Raw genomic sequence first — 16,723 nt, 5'->3', positions numbered from 1 at the left:
CCAACTCTCTTTGTTGTAACAACAAAATAGCAAGAGTGCTCATTTAGACAATACCCTTTGATAAAAAGATAATGCATAAGGTAGGTTGGTAAAATAACAGGACATTACCCCTCTGGATGTTTACAGTTTTGACACCGAGGGTATCCAAAATTTGCAATTCCCATTCACTCTCAAGTCTACTCACTCATGAAAATAATGATAAAAGTTGTAGTCTAACCTTAATAAAATAATAAATAAGAAATATGTAAATCTCAAGGCAGAGGCTAAAATGTAAATGTGCGCATATAGCATAAAGAAATGAAAGCAAGTAAAGCATTACACAATTAGAAAATCACTGGCCCATAACAGAGTAGCTCACTCTAACGAGCAACTCCCCTTACCTGATATAGTAGTGCCAAATTCCACATTTCATACTTCAATCCTCGTGCTCCAAAGACAAAGAAGTCCTGAATTTCATTTGATAAAAGGGTTAGTCGTTTAAACGACTCGAATACAAAAAATTTGATGTTATCATGGGCAAACTTTCCTTCTCCTGGTTTGACTAGGAGAAGTCCAAAGTTGACTTGGTGTTGACCAAGTTATTCCTAGGTTGACTAGGAATTTGACCAAAGTTTTATCAAAACCCAAAAAAACTTGATAATCGTCGAACTTAATGTTCGTGTGATATTAAACAACTATTGGAAATCCAACAACATTCAACTTCACAACGGAAGGGCTGGTATTATATTTCAGACACAATTTCTAAGTTAAAAGTTCTCGATTTCTAAACCGGCGGATTTTGGAACTAATGTTTAATTGTAACATGAAGTTACGTAATTTTTTGTCATACTTTAAAACAACTAAATCTAATTACGAAACCATAACACTAAATCCAAATGGAAACAAGAACGCTGATACTGTGAGGTAGGGCTGGGCATGGGACGAGGCTCATCCCTCACATCCTACTCTTTTGAATGAGATTGGAATCATTGGATAGAGACGGGACAAGGGTTTTTGAGATTGCATCCCATTCGGGATCAATTCCAGTTGGGATCGGGAATGGACGAGCCTAATCCCACCGTCCCATGACTTTAAAATACCTAAATTTTCAATTCTCACATACAATTATCATTCAATTATACAACTATGAATTAACAATATTGAATTGGTAAACTAAAGCAATCCATCACAAACTCCTAAAACAATCTATCCAAACTTACATAGTTACAAAACAAACATCAAACGAAGGTTGTTCCAAAGCTTTGGATAGAGCATAATCATTACACAGTCACTAATTATCCTTTAGTTTGAGCCGACTATGATTTCTTTCTTCTAGCCAACATTAACCAATTTGATAAAATGAAACCCAGAATCAACAAAACGCCATAACAATAACACACAACTCTTGTGATCATATTCATCTTAAACAAATAACACAAACAAAATATCATGCTAATAATGTAGCCTATCAGCAACATCCTAAAACAAATTAGAACATCTATAATTCACAAGTATAATCATGCTCTTAGAGGGAGTGATAAAATTTTTTTTTTTGAATGGAGAGTGAATTTTTTTATAAGAAATAAAATTTAGAGATTGTTTTTAAAATTATACATATTTTAAAAATTCTACAAATTTAGAGATTTGATTTCTCATTTTTTATATTTTTATAGTATAATGGACGGTTTAGATGAATTGTTGAAATAAAAATTTAATATTGTTCTTTTATTGATAAAAATTATTTAAATTTTAGAAGAGACATAAATACTCTGAGCGAATTGGGGTAAGTCGTTTAAATAGAAGTGGGTCACAATTCTCAGTCGTGAGAGTAGCAAGTCGCATCTCCAGAAACAACACAGAGAAAAAAACCAGCAGGCATTTACCTTGATTCCATAGACACTATGACCCAACTCGAACAAAGCGACCCAACTCCAAATTCCCATTCCCATTCCCAATTCGAAACCACTCTCACCCTCGAACCCCCTCCTCCACCTTCCGACATGAACCCGACCCAAGACCCGTTTCCGGTCCGATCTCCCCGCAGCCGCACCGCCATAACCTTCTCCCGCAAGAAGCGCAAGAAGACCAGCCGTAACACCAAGGCCGCCGAGAAGAAGCTCGACACTCTCCGCCAAACCCTAAACCCGATCCCCTTCGTCCCCGCCAAAACCCTAGACTTCGCCGCCCACCAGGACCTCCTCCGCCGCCTCGGCCTCTGGGACTTCGTAAACATCAAGTTCGACCGCACCGTCAGGGCCGATCTCCTCGCGAAGCTCATCGCCAACTACAACCCCCAGCTCCGGTGTAGCTACGTTGACGACAAGAGAGTCAACCTCAACCGGACCGATCTGGGACGCGCGTTGACGCTTCCGGTGATGCAGAAGACGAAGAAGAGCGTTGCCGCGGACGCCGGCGAGGAGGAGCAGCCGCCGGAGAAGGTGGAGGCGGTGGTGTTTGTGGAGGATTTGGTGTCGAGCTGGATGCTGTTGCATGAGGATATGTGGATGATGCCGACGGAGGTGTTGAATTACATGACGGCGATAAGGGGAGGGCAGTTTGGGAAGGTCGATTGGGCGGGTTTGGTGTGGTATATGGTCAGTGAGGAGATTGCGAGGTCGCCGAAGCTGGAGAATTGCTACTATGCTTCGCATTTGCAGCATTTGATGAAGTCGCAGCGGGAGGAGTTGTTTTCGGTGAGGCAGGAGGAGAAGGTGGAGATTGATTTGAAGGATGATGATGAGGAAGAGGAGGAGGAGGAGGATGGCGGCAGCGGTGGGGATGTGAAGATGGAGGATGTTCGGGGAGGTAGATTGGAGGAGATGGATGTTAAGTTGTGTCTCGGGAACGATAATGTGGCTGGTGTTGAGCAAGAGATTGTGGAGAGTGGTAATGTTGGCGGAGAAGCTGCTGAGAATGTTGATGCTGGGGAAGAGAAGGGTGAGGAAGTTGAGGCTGCTGAGGGAGAGAATGTGGAGAAAGTGGAGGCTGATGAGGAAGAATATGCGGAGATAGCTGAGGCTGCTGAGGGAGAGAATGTGGAGAAAGTTGAGGCTGATGAGGAAGAATATGCGGAGAAAGCTGAGGCTGCTGAGGAAGGAAATGTTGGGAAAGTTGAGGGGGAAGCAGAAAATGTGGAGAAAGGTGATGCTGAGGAAGAAAATTTAGAGAAAGTTAGTTGTGAAGCAGAGCGGGTTGAGGTTGTGGATGAGGATGAGGATGAGGATGTGATGGATTTTGAAGGATCTAAGGAGGGAGAGCCTGCTGAGTGGGAATTGGCCGGGAAGGGAAGTCTAGGAGAGCCTTGTTTGCAGCGGTGTAATCTTGGTGGGGTTAAGGATTTTGGTTGTGGGGATGAGAGGAATAAAGATATGGAGGTGGGAGAAGGAGTAGGTGAAGAAGACCAAGAGGAAGATGAACTAGAAGACCAAGAGGAAGAGGAGGATGATGATCAGGAGGGTGGTTTCCACCTTTTGCCTAAAGGTTTTTCGTTAGAGGGGTTTCCTTCAGGAAATCTTACTCAGGGTATGGATGGTATGCCAATGCGTGATCATTTTGGGTTAGAATTTCCTTCTCCAAGGGACCTAATGCTTCCTGGAAGCTCTTCAGTTTATGGTAATGGTCCCAAGAGAGAGATTAACCATGAGAATGATGATTCTCATCAGGGTCTCAATGGTAATAAGAGGTTGAGGACTGATGGATCTTGGGATGGTAAGGTGCCTGGTGACTTTGAGGCTAGTATGGATCAAATACAGCAGTGGATGGGGAGGATGGGGGATATGCAGCAATGGATGGGAAAAGCTAGGATGCTTTATGCGGAAAAAGAAAATGAGTGCCAACAAGCTTCAGTGAACCAGCAGTTCTTTATGCAAGAGTTACAGAAAAGGGATGAATTGATTGAGCAGTTGCATAAGGCCAGGTTTGAAGACCAGCAAAAGCTTCAAACAGAGAAGTTTAGGTTTGAGCATGAGATACACTTGATGAATAATCTCTTGGACGGCTATAGGAAGGCTTTAAAGGCAACACAAAATGCATTTGCTGAATATAGAGCACGTTCTCCACAGGCTGTTGAGCCACTCTACAGGGATGTTCCGGGATCTGGGGGCCTTATGTTAAGCACCACAGAACTGGAAAAGCTGCGCATGAAGCAAGAGGAAGAAGAGAGAATGACTAGAGTGGAGATTGAAACGATGATACAGGAGTTTGATGGTAGGTGGAGTCGCCACTATGAAACACATTACAAGCAAATTGAATTAACTAGTGGAAGGTTGCTGGATGCCGAGAAGGAAGTGAAATTTCTCAAGGAAGGGCTTTTGAAAAAGAGGGTTCCAGAAACACAAGAATCTACTCCAAATGAATGTGATCAAAGTGAATCATGAGATGTGCGGTGAGTCACCTATATATCTTCATTATGCAAAGCAAACTTTGCCTTAATATGCTAAACTACTCTTCTTAGTATGCTAAACAATGTAACCTTGTCTTTAAAATCTGATTTGAGTGTCAATGCCAAATTGATATCTGTTGCAAATTGAGGTTGATACTTGCCAGTAATTTGGAGAAATGCCTGGTTGATGACCCTTGACGCATAGCTTTTAATTAATTGAGATAAATATCTCTAGTACAATCATGTGGAACTTGTCACCAAGTTTTGAGGATGCATGTTGTGGCTTTGTGTTCTATTAAACTCTAGGGTTAAATGGCGTAGAATCTTGACAAGCAGCTCCATTAATTTAGTAGGATTATGTACAACTGTAGAGCCCTATGTAGTAACCTGTTACTGTACTGTCTGGCCAAGTAGGTCTTTTGCATAGGCGCACAAAGTTTCTATTAATTTCGGGGATTTTCTTTTGAAATTTTATGAGAATATTTTGCAGAAAATCTGATGAGAAGGGGTAGTCCAAACAGACAAGGTTTGGGGGAAGAATTGGTTCTGTAAATGCAAACTATGGGTTAACTCTATGGGTTGGTTACTCCTTATTAAGTGGTGGTAGGCTTATATGTAAAAGAGGAATATAAGTCAAGGTTTTATAGTAGCTTAATGTCAGGAGCTCAATTCATATCAGGAGCTTCTACTAGATGTTTGCTTTCATGTTGGGCATCACGTTGCATTAGATTAGAAGCGTTATATATGCTAATGAACAATGAAATATCTTTAATTGTATAATAGTCAGTGATTTGATAACTAAGAGGAACAATGAGGGATGCTTGCTGAGTCAGTTTTACATTCATATCGTCTTCATATGTAAAGCAGATACAGCCCTTATAAGAAGGTTAAATGGTCAAGTTTGCTGTGTTGCATTGTTTATTATATTTTGATGTGTTGGTATATGAGATAAGACTACCCTTTCTCTTGTTAATTTACAAGCTTTGCTCAATTACCAGTTATGAACTTATGACCATTAAAGTAACAAGTACTGTTGGCTTTTGATCATACATTGATCTCCATTATGTGATGACTTCATCACAAACTCAGTGTGGCACCGTTCCTATGAGTACCTATCAAACTTTCATGTACAGTTGTCTCCATTAGGTGGTGACTTCTTCACTATCTCAGTGTGGCACCCTTCCTTCCATTGACTAATTTAATGTTTTGGCATATGAGACCCAGTTGTCTGTGCGTGCTTCCATGTATTGTCCTATGTTCCAATTATGCTTTTTATGCACCTTGGTTGCATTCCTGCTGGAGTTAATTCATGCAACTAGAATCAATAAATCATAATGTGATGGTTTCTTGATGCAGGTGGGGGAGCTGGGAGCATGTGCAGATCTGTAGAGCATAGTTCATGAAGAATGGATGTTTGGAAGGAAGTGTTGATGTTTTGAAGCATGTTGTTTCACTCTTAGAACTTGACTGGTAGTATTAGATGTCAAATAGTAACCTGTTGCTTGTAGCTTTTGTTAAATGATGGCATAGCTTGCAGATTTTGTTAAATTATTAAGGCATAGCTTGAAGCCGTCATTTTGCATAGACATGTAAATGCTCGTTTAAATGCTGTAGTTTATGTTCCACTACGGTGTTTTCTTGTAGCCAGTGACTTGATCCTTAGTTATTACATCCTTCCCGGGCATCCATTCAGCCGAGCCTGCTTTTAATTATGGCCTTAATCCTATGTTTGAAGCTACTGCCTTGGTATTCTATCTTATACTTGTTGCCTGTTAAACTGCAGCTACTATTAGTGCTTAAGTGTCCCCTTTTGAATTTGCATTTGTGTGTGCCTCCGTAGAATGTGAGAGGCATGATCAGTTGAAATTTTACTAATATGACAAAAACTGATATCTTGTTTACCATACTGCTCCAAAGATTTAAGAGCATTCAAATTTATGTAACATGAGTCGATTGAAAGCGGCTTAGAACTGACGTCTATGACCACCCGAAAACATATTCAAGAATGTAAACCAGCAACAGAGAGAGAGGATAAAGCAACACAGCCCCAAAACACATCCAAACAGGGAAGGTAGTGCGTAAACTAGCCGCAACCCCCATTAGAACACAGACGATTATAATGACGAGAACTTCCGCTGAGAAACTCCATGTCAGATTTCTGATGTAGACAAGAGCCAAGAACACTGCCAGGGAGAGGATGTTACTCATTGTTACTGATCCATATATCTGCACCAGAAAGTAGACATGCATTAGAGTTTCCACTTCATGTGATTGATATATAACGCAAATGTGGTGTAGAATATCATACTTCAGAGTAGGCTAAGGATGCTGTTCTCTGCTTCTTCCGGCTGACGAATATTAGAGTGGACACGATCTCGCTGGAGCTAACGAAAGGCAGAATCACAAACGAGACGAAGAATGTAGGAATACTTGTTGCAGTTGAGAAGTTGTCTACAGCATCAACAAGGGGATCAGCAACAATAGCAGCAATAATGGTTCCCAGGAGCAACATTAGTACTGCTTTTGAAGCATGCCAGCGTGCATCTTTAACATCCTCCACAATCTCATCAATCGGATCCCTATACCGATCTTGTTCTTCCATTGTGTGCTGCATAGTATGTCACATTGTACTAAGATTAATGTGTGTAAAGTGTAAACACCAGGAAGCTCTGAATCAAAGGACTAGGAACATACCTTATCAAAATCATCTAACAGTTTCATTGATAGCAGAACATTTCCACGGTCCATCATTGCAGCACGCTTAGCCTTGTTAATCCACCTTGAGATTCCTTTGAAGAATTCATCAATATCAATCTTCGAATCAAGCGTTGTATCGAAGTCTCTCATCACTAGAGAAGCGGCTTCATCAATATTTATATCTGTGCCATCATCAAATTCTATTCCTATTATCAAAGATCTCAGGTCTGTGGTGTTAAGGTAACCATCCGAGTTCAAATCTAGTGTCCTGAATAACCTGTCATTGGATCAAGATAGAGTTCATGCTACATGTATATATTTTAATGATGACTCAAATTAATATGCAGACTCCAAATTAATCTGATGACTCAAAGCAAGAACTAAGGAAGAGTAAACTAATAGAACATGTACCTCTAAAACAAAATTAACATGCCAGTACTTAGAAGCCTACCATCCAACTACGACGCTCTATCTAATTTTGATTTCCCTTTTTATTCCATGGCAAAGCAAACATATTGGACTACTAGAATTCCCAAATACTAAATGAAAGCCTGAAATTTTTCATGAAGACTAACTTTTCTATAACAACTTTGTTAGGAGCACCATCATCTGTAAGAAATCTCCCAAGTGCGTTTGCTTTCAACTGCTTTAGAATCTCTGACATCACATGCTTATGCTTTGCATATGCAAGTTTTCTCTTCTGAATCCAAGGCTGAAAAACCTGCATCAGTATCACTAAGTGAGGTGTATATATGAACTAATGCATGACTCAAGGTAAGAAGCTGAGATGATACACCAAAAAGAGAAACACTGCATTTGGTAAGTGAAGATATTCATTCTCAAATAGCTCCGTATATAGATAAGGACTTTCACGGATGTCAAGCTGCAAGTACCTGATAAATGCTATAAGCCATTACAAAACAGATGGCAACAATTAGTGAAATTAGAATTGGCAAGGTACTTTCAGAAGTTGCACTGAAAGCTTGAGGTAGTTGGACAATTGCAATAGGAATAATGGAGATGACCATGATCGCTGCAGCATAGCTAGTCCATACATCTGTGGTCACTCCAGATCCTGAGAAAGATTAAGCAACTCAATGTATTTTGTTATCGACCATATTATCAATTTGTCATAAATTAACATCATTTCTTAAAAACCGAGTATTGCTGCTTCATATTTATGTAAGCAGGATTTAATGTTTTAGTAACTGTGGCACTGACATATACAACATAATCAGATCTCTGAACTGCAAAACAACTAAGATGCAAGCTACATTCAAATATTGGCATTGTTAAAAAAAAAAAATCTTTACGACTTTGGTCTTATTGGTTTTCCAAAATCTTCTTCACTTCACTGTTCACACTGATAGTATACAAAAACCATAACGGTACTGATTAACTAGCCAAATTTAACAACTGAATACGTTGAATTACACAGACGAAATGGAGAAGAGTAAAAGCAAGTACCGGTTAAGCTAAAACGTTTTGTATCTTTTTCGTCAACTGCAACTGAATTTTCAAGGTCGCATTTGCCAACTATAAGACAGGTGCCCCAAAGGATTGTAAGAAGCATCACATTGGATCCAGCTAGCAAGCCCATTCCAACAGAGACCTGACTTTGTGCCGTTGCCGTATCTCCAGAAAGCCCTGATGCTGTTCATACACCATTACTAGCCGAATTAAATTCATGGTTAAGTTCTGTAAAAAGAACAATGAATCTTACTTAACATAGCCAACTTCTTTGAAATTTTAGCAGATCATGTTGCACAAGATCATGCTGCTTCTGAGGGAAAAAGCAGCATAACTACAGATGTTGCTTTCAGTCAAGATTCAAGAGTACTGGTGGATGGATGGTGAAGTAGTCCAATATAAGAAAATTGAATTGTCTATGAATCAATGCATGTAAAATTAACATAATACCAAAACTAATTTATTAAGTTAATTAATAAAGTCATTAGTTGACATAAGCTCATACCAACTCCACAAATAACAAGCACATGTCACGTATGCATTTAGATAATCATGAAAATTACACATGCATATAAAAATGTTGAAATGTCAAACATTCAGAGTACTTGTTTTACATTTGCACCAAGTACCATGCTTCATGCTAAAGTCATGGATGCAGATCATCTTCAATCAGCTCTAAGGAAATGATGCTAACAATACTAGATCTAGTATGCAGTTTCAAGTTGTATGACAATTGACAAAAGCCTAACATACACATTGAGGGGTATTATGGTATCTGAGTAAAGCTAAGCTAGCTTACCAAGGATAATGGTGGCATCTGGTACAGCACTCAACAGAGGCAGGAAGAGACCCCCTATGATACCAGGTCCTAAAATCTGCAGGAGAATCTCACTTCCAGCTGACAATAACTTGGCTGAAAGGAACATCACATAACCGTAGACCATGATGAGGAAGATATTACCAAGGGAAGTGCTGGTACATGGCAAGAAACCGTACGTCTCATCGCAGCTGTCTGATGCAAACAAGCTATGCTTTAACCAAAGAAAATTTGGTTCATACCAAGAACTCTGGTTTATGCCATCAGAGACTAAATTGAACAGCGAGTTATTTGAAGCAATAGAACGACTTTGGCCAAAGCTGGTTAAATTAACTAGCAATACCGATAGGAAACAAAGGAACAATGCATGTTTCTTTGACATGTTTTGGCTTAGTGGGAGCTTGAGACAGCTTCACTTGTGCTACCTCCTTACACCTATGTACAGTATACATATCTCTATATATACATACTACATATTTTTGAGGTAGTTGAAATAAGGTTCACGTTTCTCAGGCTCAAAGCCAGCGACCTTGTGCATTGGGTCATTTACAATAACATTATACAATATGTTCAACAAGATATATATAATTATAAAGATTAAGAAACCTAATATTATTCAACTAGGGTTTCTTGTGCACAGAAGTTTTGCTTAATTCATGATCATACAAGCTTGCTTGTGAGACGGAAATTCCGTACTCCTCGTGGAAATAGTGGTTTGTTATATGTATATCAAAGACTAAGAGAAGGAAGAAGACATCAGCCAGTTATTAAACTATAGGTGTTATTCAAGTGTCTATAAACTATACAATTAGGATTCTAGACTGCTAGTTACATGTTCAACCAAGCTGTCCTAGATAGATTATCCCAGGCTAGTTGATCGGGATAATAAGTATTATATCGACAACTTTCAAATTTAGTTGGTTTAGCAAGGAAGATTCTGAGCATATCTATACAAAACGGACCCAACAAACCCTCCCTTTGATCAGTTTGTTGAGTGATTCAGTCAACTCTGTAACTGTAAATTAGAACTTGTTTCTTTTCTTTCTTCAAGATCACTGTTTTTAATTTCAAATTAAATGATGAAGTGATACAGGTGATGCTCCTTGATTTGCATTCAGGGAACTTTTCCGACTACAAACTAGTTTGCTACCAGTTATTGTTGATTCTCATTGGGTTCTCCCAGCAGATTTTATTTATGGAGAGCATTTCTTGAGTTTTCCGTGGTGTATTTCCGAAGTTCTCATCCAGATAAAGAGGCATAACATGCACGAGTAAAGTACAAAAGTCATCAATTAAAATCCTCTTTTGATTCTGAAACATTACATCTAGTGAGATTGATAGGCTCTCTATTTCAAATATCCCAGATAACTCCTAAAGTTTGTGGGAGCTAAGCTAAACGAGCCTGCGACATAAACCGACTTCTTGGAGCACAAAGCAAGCAATGGATTTTACTGTGTAGCAGACAATGAGACATCTCCAACTTCCAGGTGAACTGAGAAGGTAGTTGAGGGTCGTTGACATCAAGGAGGACGAGACGCAGCACAACAAGTAGGAAATGAAGCTAGGAATGCTGGTGAACAGTAAGCGTGGGACGGAGCCAACATTTTCGGTGGCGCAAATAACATGTTTGTGAAAATTCTTAAGAGAAGTTTTATGCACATAAAATAGTTAAGAGAGTTGTGGTCGAGTAGTTTGAGATCAAAGATAAGCAAAGTGTTTGACAGGTTTTAGGGACCTACATCAGAGTCGAAGGCGTCGCCGCACAAGGAGGAATCCACCGACGTTGCCATGTCGGTGATGAGCGCAGGTACAGCCGCGTGTCCATGGGCTTTCTCGTGTTCACTGGAGGAGGATCCTCGTCCTCAACATGTTCCCAAAGCAAAAACCTTTGCCTCGGTTCTCTCTAACTCAATTGAGTCTTCGGTCACTCTAAACCAATTGCCTGCTCCGGTCAAACGCGGAGACATGCCTTATGTCAAGATCAATGAAACTCTCTACCAGGAGTAACTGAAAAGCTTCACAACCAATTTGATTGGTAGGTTGTTATTGCGTAAGGGTTCTGTCCTAATGAAAACATCTGTTCTCAAGGGTTTACTTGCCGATTTATGGAAGCCATCAGTGCCATGGTGTATAGTTCCACTCGGGAAGGGCTACTTTGATATTCACTTAAGCAATGAGGAAGATTTACGCAGAGTTTGGGGGGGGGGGTACATGCACTCTGCCTGATGGTCTCTTCCGATTGTCGCAATGGAAACTTGACTTTGTCCCTGGGGATGTCCTTCCACAAACACATGCCCAACTTTGGGTCAGGATGTATGGTTTGAGCCAAGATTACTGGCATCCTCGACATCTCATGGAGATTACTCGTGGAGTGGGTAAGCCCTTGTAGTTGGACAAGGCTACCAAGGAGCGTGAGTTCGGTTACAATGCTCGTGTGCTAGTAGAAGTTGATCTTGCAAACGAACTGCCATCTTCGCTCATGGTCGAGCGTGAGGCACATTGTTTATGAGAATATGTGCACTCATTGTGGTATGGCTGGGCATATGGCCGATCGTTGTAGACAATTACAGAGTGATCCAAAGCCTCGTCATTCTGAGAAGCTGATTTTGAAACCGAAGGTCCGACAAGAATACAGAGTAAAAGAGAAGGTTTCAAATGATCAAAGTATAGAGACTCAACCATCAGTTAGTCCAACTAAAATTAATGGTACGGCTCCATCACGTACAGAAACATGTAGAGTGATATAACAAGTTGATCAATGGATGAATTTTGAGTCAAGAGACATTGATGAAGGGAGAACTATTGAAGACAATGGGAGAGACATTGATGAAGGGATCGTAATTGTAAGGGTGGTAACATTGCAATTAAGTTTGATGTGCAAAAGACATTTGACACACTTGATTGGGGTTTCTTACTTCGGGTTTTGAAGGCTTTTGGTTTTTCAGATCCTTTTTGTGACTGGATTAAAGTAATTTTGGGGTCCGCACACGTATCAATTTTAGTTAATGGTGAGATGGAAGGGTTTTTTCCTTGTTCTTGTGGTGTTCGTCAAGGAGATCCTTTGTCATCTATACTCTTTGTCTTGCGGAAAAAAGTTTTAAGTAGAGGTCTCACTACGCTGGTTGATGTTGGACTTATTGATTTATTGTCAGCTCCTCTTGGTATTACTCCACCCTCGCATATTCTATTTGCAGATGACATTATGGTTTTTATGCGAGGTACCAAGAGATCTTTGAAGAATCTAATGAAGTTTAGGGAGGAATATGACTTGAATTCAGGGCAAAGAGTCAATAAATCTAAATCGCTTGTGTTCATTGGGAAATATGCTCATTGTAGACGCTTTGTTATCTGGAAAATTTGGGTGTCAAGCAGGGGTCTCTTCCATTCACATACCTTGGGGTTCCGATTTTCCAGGGACGTCCTAAGAGGGTGTATTTTCAGGCCATTCCAGATAGAGTGAGATGTAAGTTATCCTCTTAGAAATGTTCTCTTTTGTCGCAAGCGGGTATGATACAACTTATTTAGTCAGTGATTCAAGACATTTTGGTTTATAGTTTTTAGATTTATGAGTGGCTGGCTGGTTTACTTCATGACCTTCAATCTTGGATCATGAATTTTTTTTGGACTGGAGACCCTTTGAAAATAGGCATGTCTCTTGTTGCTTGGCGTCACTGTTGTAAACCCAAAGATGAATGAGACTTGGGGTTACGTAATCTATTTGAGGCTAATCGTGCTCTTTTAATAAAGAGATGTTGGGAGATGCTCTCTTCTTCCTCTCCAGTCTCTATTTTGCTTAGAGCTCATTTTTTTAAAGATGATTTCCAACCTATAAAGTCTTAAAAGAGATCTTCAGTCTGGTTGGGTCTCAAAAACGTTTGGCCAATATTTTTAAATTCTTTGCATTGGAGTGTTGGTGATTGTAAAAGGATATTTTTTTGGCAAGATAATTGGTTTGGTGAGCTTCTTGATACGTGTTGGAGTAAGTAGCTCTATTCCACTTTTTTTGGGGTGAATTTCTCTCTCTTTTTAATACGCATTTGAGATATATGAGATCAATTATACATATACGCCAAAAGGCGACATTTTTATGATACATATATTTCATAGACGTAGCGCTCACCTTTGGACGTCCGCACTTAACCTTGCTCACTTAAGAGAGAGGTTCTTGTACATCTGGATTGTGTAGAAAGAGATGACACTGGGCATATTGAGCCATTAACTGATCCATGAGCACTAGCGCTACTCCCGCCTCAACCATTGGAACCGCTCGTGGGACAACACAAGGATCATGGCGACCACGGGCTATTAGTTCAGTCTCCTTATCTCTAGTCACTGTATTTTGCTTCCTTGAAATTGTAGTAGTTGGCTTGAAAGCTATTCTCATGTTTATGATTTCCCCATTAGATATTCCTCCTTGTATCCCACCATAGCGGTTTGTTCTTGTCCTCACTCGTCCTTGTTCTTCCACATAGAACTCATCATTATGCTCACTCCTAGTTAAAAAGGTACCTGCAAACCCGCTTCCAAATTCAAATCCATTTGTTGCAGGTAATGACATGCAAGCTTTAGCCAGCTTAGCTTCAAGTTTGTCAAACACAGGCGAACCAAGACCCTGTGTGCATTTTTTAACTATGCATGTGACAACACCACCAATTGATTCTCCTCTCACTCTAACAGCGTCAATGGCAACAATCATCTTCTCTGCATATTTAGGATCTGGACACCTAACTATATTACTCTCTATCTGATCAAGTGTCAAAGTGTAATGATTAACTGAGTCCTCTGGGCGTACAACCTTGTGAACTTGTAAAACATAAGCAAATACCTCAGTACCTGAGAAGTCCTTCAGGATTTTCTTGGCAACTGCTCCTGCAGCAACTCTTCCTATTGTTTCTCTAGCTGAAGACCTACCACCACCCTGCACTGATCTGATACCGTACTTCATGTCATATGTGAGATCTGCATGCAAAGGCCTATAAGCTATCGACATTTCGTCATAGTCCTCCTATGTCTGATAAACTCTAATAAATAGGATAAACAAAAGCTCAATCCGGTATGTGTACACCCACACATGCAAAACCAAAGATATAAAAAAAACCCTAGCAAATAGCAAGCCCTTAGCCAAGAAACCCTTAATTAAAGGACGGGATGAAGCTGGTAGCATTGGCAGACAGTTGTGAGATACCAAGAATAGAGAAAATAGACATATCGTGATGCTTCTTCTAAGGATGAAAAGAATGCAGAGCAAACTCTCTGAACAATTCCAAAATATGACGTTGGGCTTCCAACACATTAAAAATCTTACATTCGAAACGCACCAGATTCCTAGTGATCCAAATAAACCAAATTAGATTACAGGAGACAAGAAACCAAAGTCGACGTTTAGGTTTTGGGAACGCTGAAACACCAACACCGTCAAACACTTCATCAAGAGTACCCTAAAGCGAGAATGAATGAGAAAATAGAAGGCCAACTCATTTCAATAAAGCCATAATTTTCAGAACAATACAAAAGAAGATGTGTACCCGATTTCGCATGACTTCCACAAAAGGAGCAACGAGATGAAAGTGAAAAACCTCGCCGTTGTAAAACATCATCAGTTAGTAAACACCCATGAAGAGCCTTCTAAACAACAAGAGTTTTGCGGGGTTAAATTACTTTACTCTAAATCACTTTACCCCAGTCTTTATGCTCACCATGATTTGAAAATAAAACAAAAGCTTCTTTTGCTGTCAGAAATCTTAACGAGGAGTGCGGCCATAAAAGAGAGTCAAATGTGTCTGCATCAGGCAGAACAATGCGCTCAATTTTTTCTGCTGCTTAAGAGAATGAAGAAATAAAATCTGTTGGGAGAACCTAATGAGAATCAACAATAACATCATTCACCTTAGCATGAAGTGGAATAGAGCCACTTACTCCAACACTAGTAGCAAGAGACTCACCCAACCAATTATCTTGCCAAAAAGATATCCTCCTACCATCACTAACACTCCAATACAAAGAATTTAAAAACATTGTCCAAACTTTTTTGAGACCCAACCAGACCGAAGATCTCTTGTAAGACTTTATAGGTTGGAAATCATCTTTCAAAAAACGAGCTCTAAGCATCTCCCAACATCTCTTTATTAGAAGAGCACGATTAGCCTCAAATAGATTACGTAACCCCAAGCCTCCTTCCTCTTTGGGTTTACAACAGTGACGCCAAGCAACAAGAGGCATGCCTATTTTTAAAGGGTCTCCAGTCCAAAAAAATTCTTGATCTAAGATTAAAGGTCATGAAGTAAACTAGCCGGGCACTCATAAATCTGAAAACTATAAACCAAAATGTCTTGAATCACTAACTAAATAAGTTGTATCATACCCGCTTGCGACAAAAGAGAACCTTTCCAAGAGGACTCCTTGCATCTCACTCTATCTGCAATGGCCTAAAAATACACCCTCTTGGGACATCCCTGGAAAATCGGAACCCCAAGGTATGTGAATGGAAGAGACCCCTGCTTGACACCCAAAATTTTCCCGATAACAAAACGTCTACGGTGAGCATATTTCCCAAGGAACACAAGCGATTTAGATTTATTGACTCTTTGCCCTGAATTCAAGCCATATTCCTCCATAAACTTCATTAGATTCTTCAAAGATCTCTTGGTATCCCGCATAAAAGCCATAATGTCATCTGCAAATATAACATGCGATGGTGGAGTAATACCAAGAGGAGCTGACAGTAAATCAACAAGTTCATCCTCAGCCAGCTTAGTGAGACCTCTACTTAAAACCTCTTCCGCAAGACAAAAGAGAATAGGTGACAAATGATCTCCTTGACGAACACTACGAGAACAAGGAAAAAACTCTTCCATCTCACCATTAACTAAAATTGATAAGTGTGCAGACCCCAAAAAGCCTTCAAAACCCGAAGTAAGAAACCTCAATCAAGCGTGTCAAATACCTTTTGCACATCAAACTTAAGTGCAATGTTACCGCCCTTACAATTATGATCCAAGAGGTTAATGCATTCTGAAGTCAATATAAGGGGGGTCTGCAATAGTGCGGCCTCTAAGAAAAACACTTTCGTTGGGTGAAATAATCCGAGTAGCAATACTTCCCAAACGATCAGTTAAAATCTTTGTGATAAGCTTGAAAATAAAATTCGCCATAGCAATAGGACGCAACTGCGTTACGGTGTCTGCTCCAGGGACTTTAGGAATCAAGATCATTAAATTGGAATTGAAGTGGGGGAGAATGTATCCAGTATTAAAAAAACTATGAACTGCTTGGACTACCTCTACACCAACAACTTACCAACACTTCAAAAAAAAATTCCACCAAAACCATCTGTACCAGGAGAACTATTATGATCCATGGAACACATAGTCTGAAATATT

General features: G+C 39.9%; 3 protein-coding genes across 3 annotated transcripts; 1 reads left to right on the top strand and 2 right to left on the bottom strand.

The window, feature by feature from the left end:
• The first annotated feature begins 1,843 nt into the window (after window positions 1-1,843).
• Window positions 1,844-6,047, top strand: LOC126798611 (uncharacterized). The gene is made up of 2 exons (XM_050525621.1): window positions 1,844-4,363; window positions 5,717-6,047. Exon 1 carries the CDS (start codon window positions 1,881-1,883, stop codon window positions 4,353-4,355), a length of 2,475 nt encoding a protein of 824 aa, XP_050381578.1. The 5' UTR covers window positions 1,844-1,880; the 3' UTR covers window positions 4,356-4,363; window positions 5,717-6,047.
• A 158-nt stretch (window positions 6,048-6,205) lies between these two features.
• Window positions 6,206-9,757, bottom strand: LOC126798612 (sodium/calcium exchanger NCL-like). Its single transcript, XM_050525622.1, has 7 exons — window positions 9,327-9,757; window positions 8,525-8,710; window positions 7,951-8,132; window positions 7,633-7,778; window positions 7,055-7,334; window positions 6,669-6,968; window positions 6,206-6,586 (listed from the first exon to the last, which is right to left on the bottom strand). The coding sequence occupies exons 1-7, from the start codon at window positions 9,724-9,726 to the stop codon at window positions 6,338-6,340; spliced, it is 1,743 nt and encodes a 580-aa protein (XP_050381579.1). The 5' UTR covers window positions 9,727-9,757; the 3' UTR covers window positions 6,206-6,337.
• Window positions 9,758-13,494: 3,737 nt separating this feature from the next.
• Window positions 13,495-16,198, bottom strand: LOC126797015 (chorismate synthase, chloroplastic-like). The gene is made up of 4 exons (XM_050523707.1): window positions 15,812-16,198; window positions 15,706-15,769; window positions 15,231-15,604; window positions 13,495-14,349 (listed from the first exon to the last, which is right to left on the bottom strand). Exons 1-4 carry the CDS (start codon window positions 16,196-16,198, stop codon window positions 13,495-13,497), a joined length of 1,680 nt encoding a protein of 559 aa, XP_050379664.1.
• Window positions 16,199-16,723: the final 525 nt, after the last annotated feature.

Source organism: Argentina anserina, chromosome 6 (assembly GCF_933775445.1).
Source record: "Argentina anserina chromosome 6, drPotAnse1.1, whole genome shotgun sequence".
Taxonomy (NCBI): Eukaryota; Viridiplantae; Streptophyta; class Magnoliopsida; order Rosales; family Rosaceae; genus Argentina; species Argentina anserina.
This window is presented reverse-complemented; position numbering and strand designations above follow the sequence as displayed.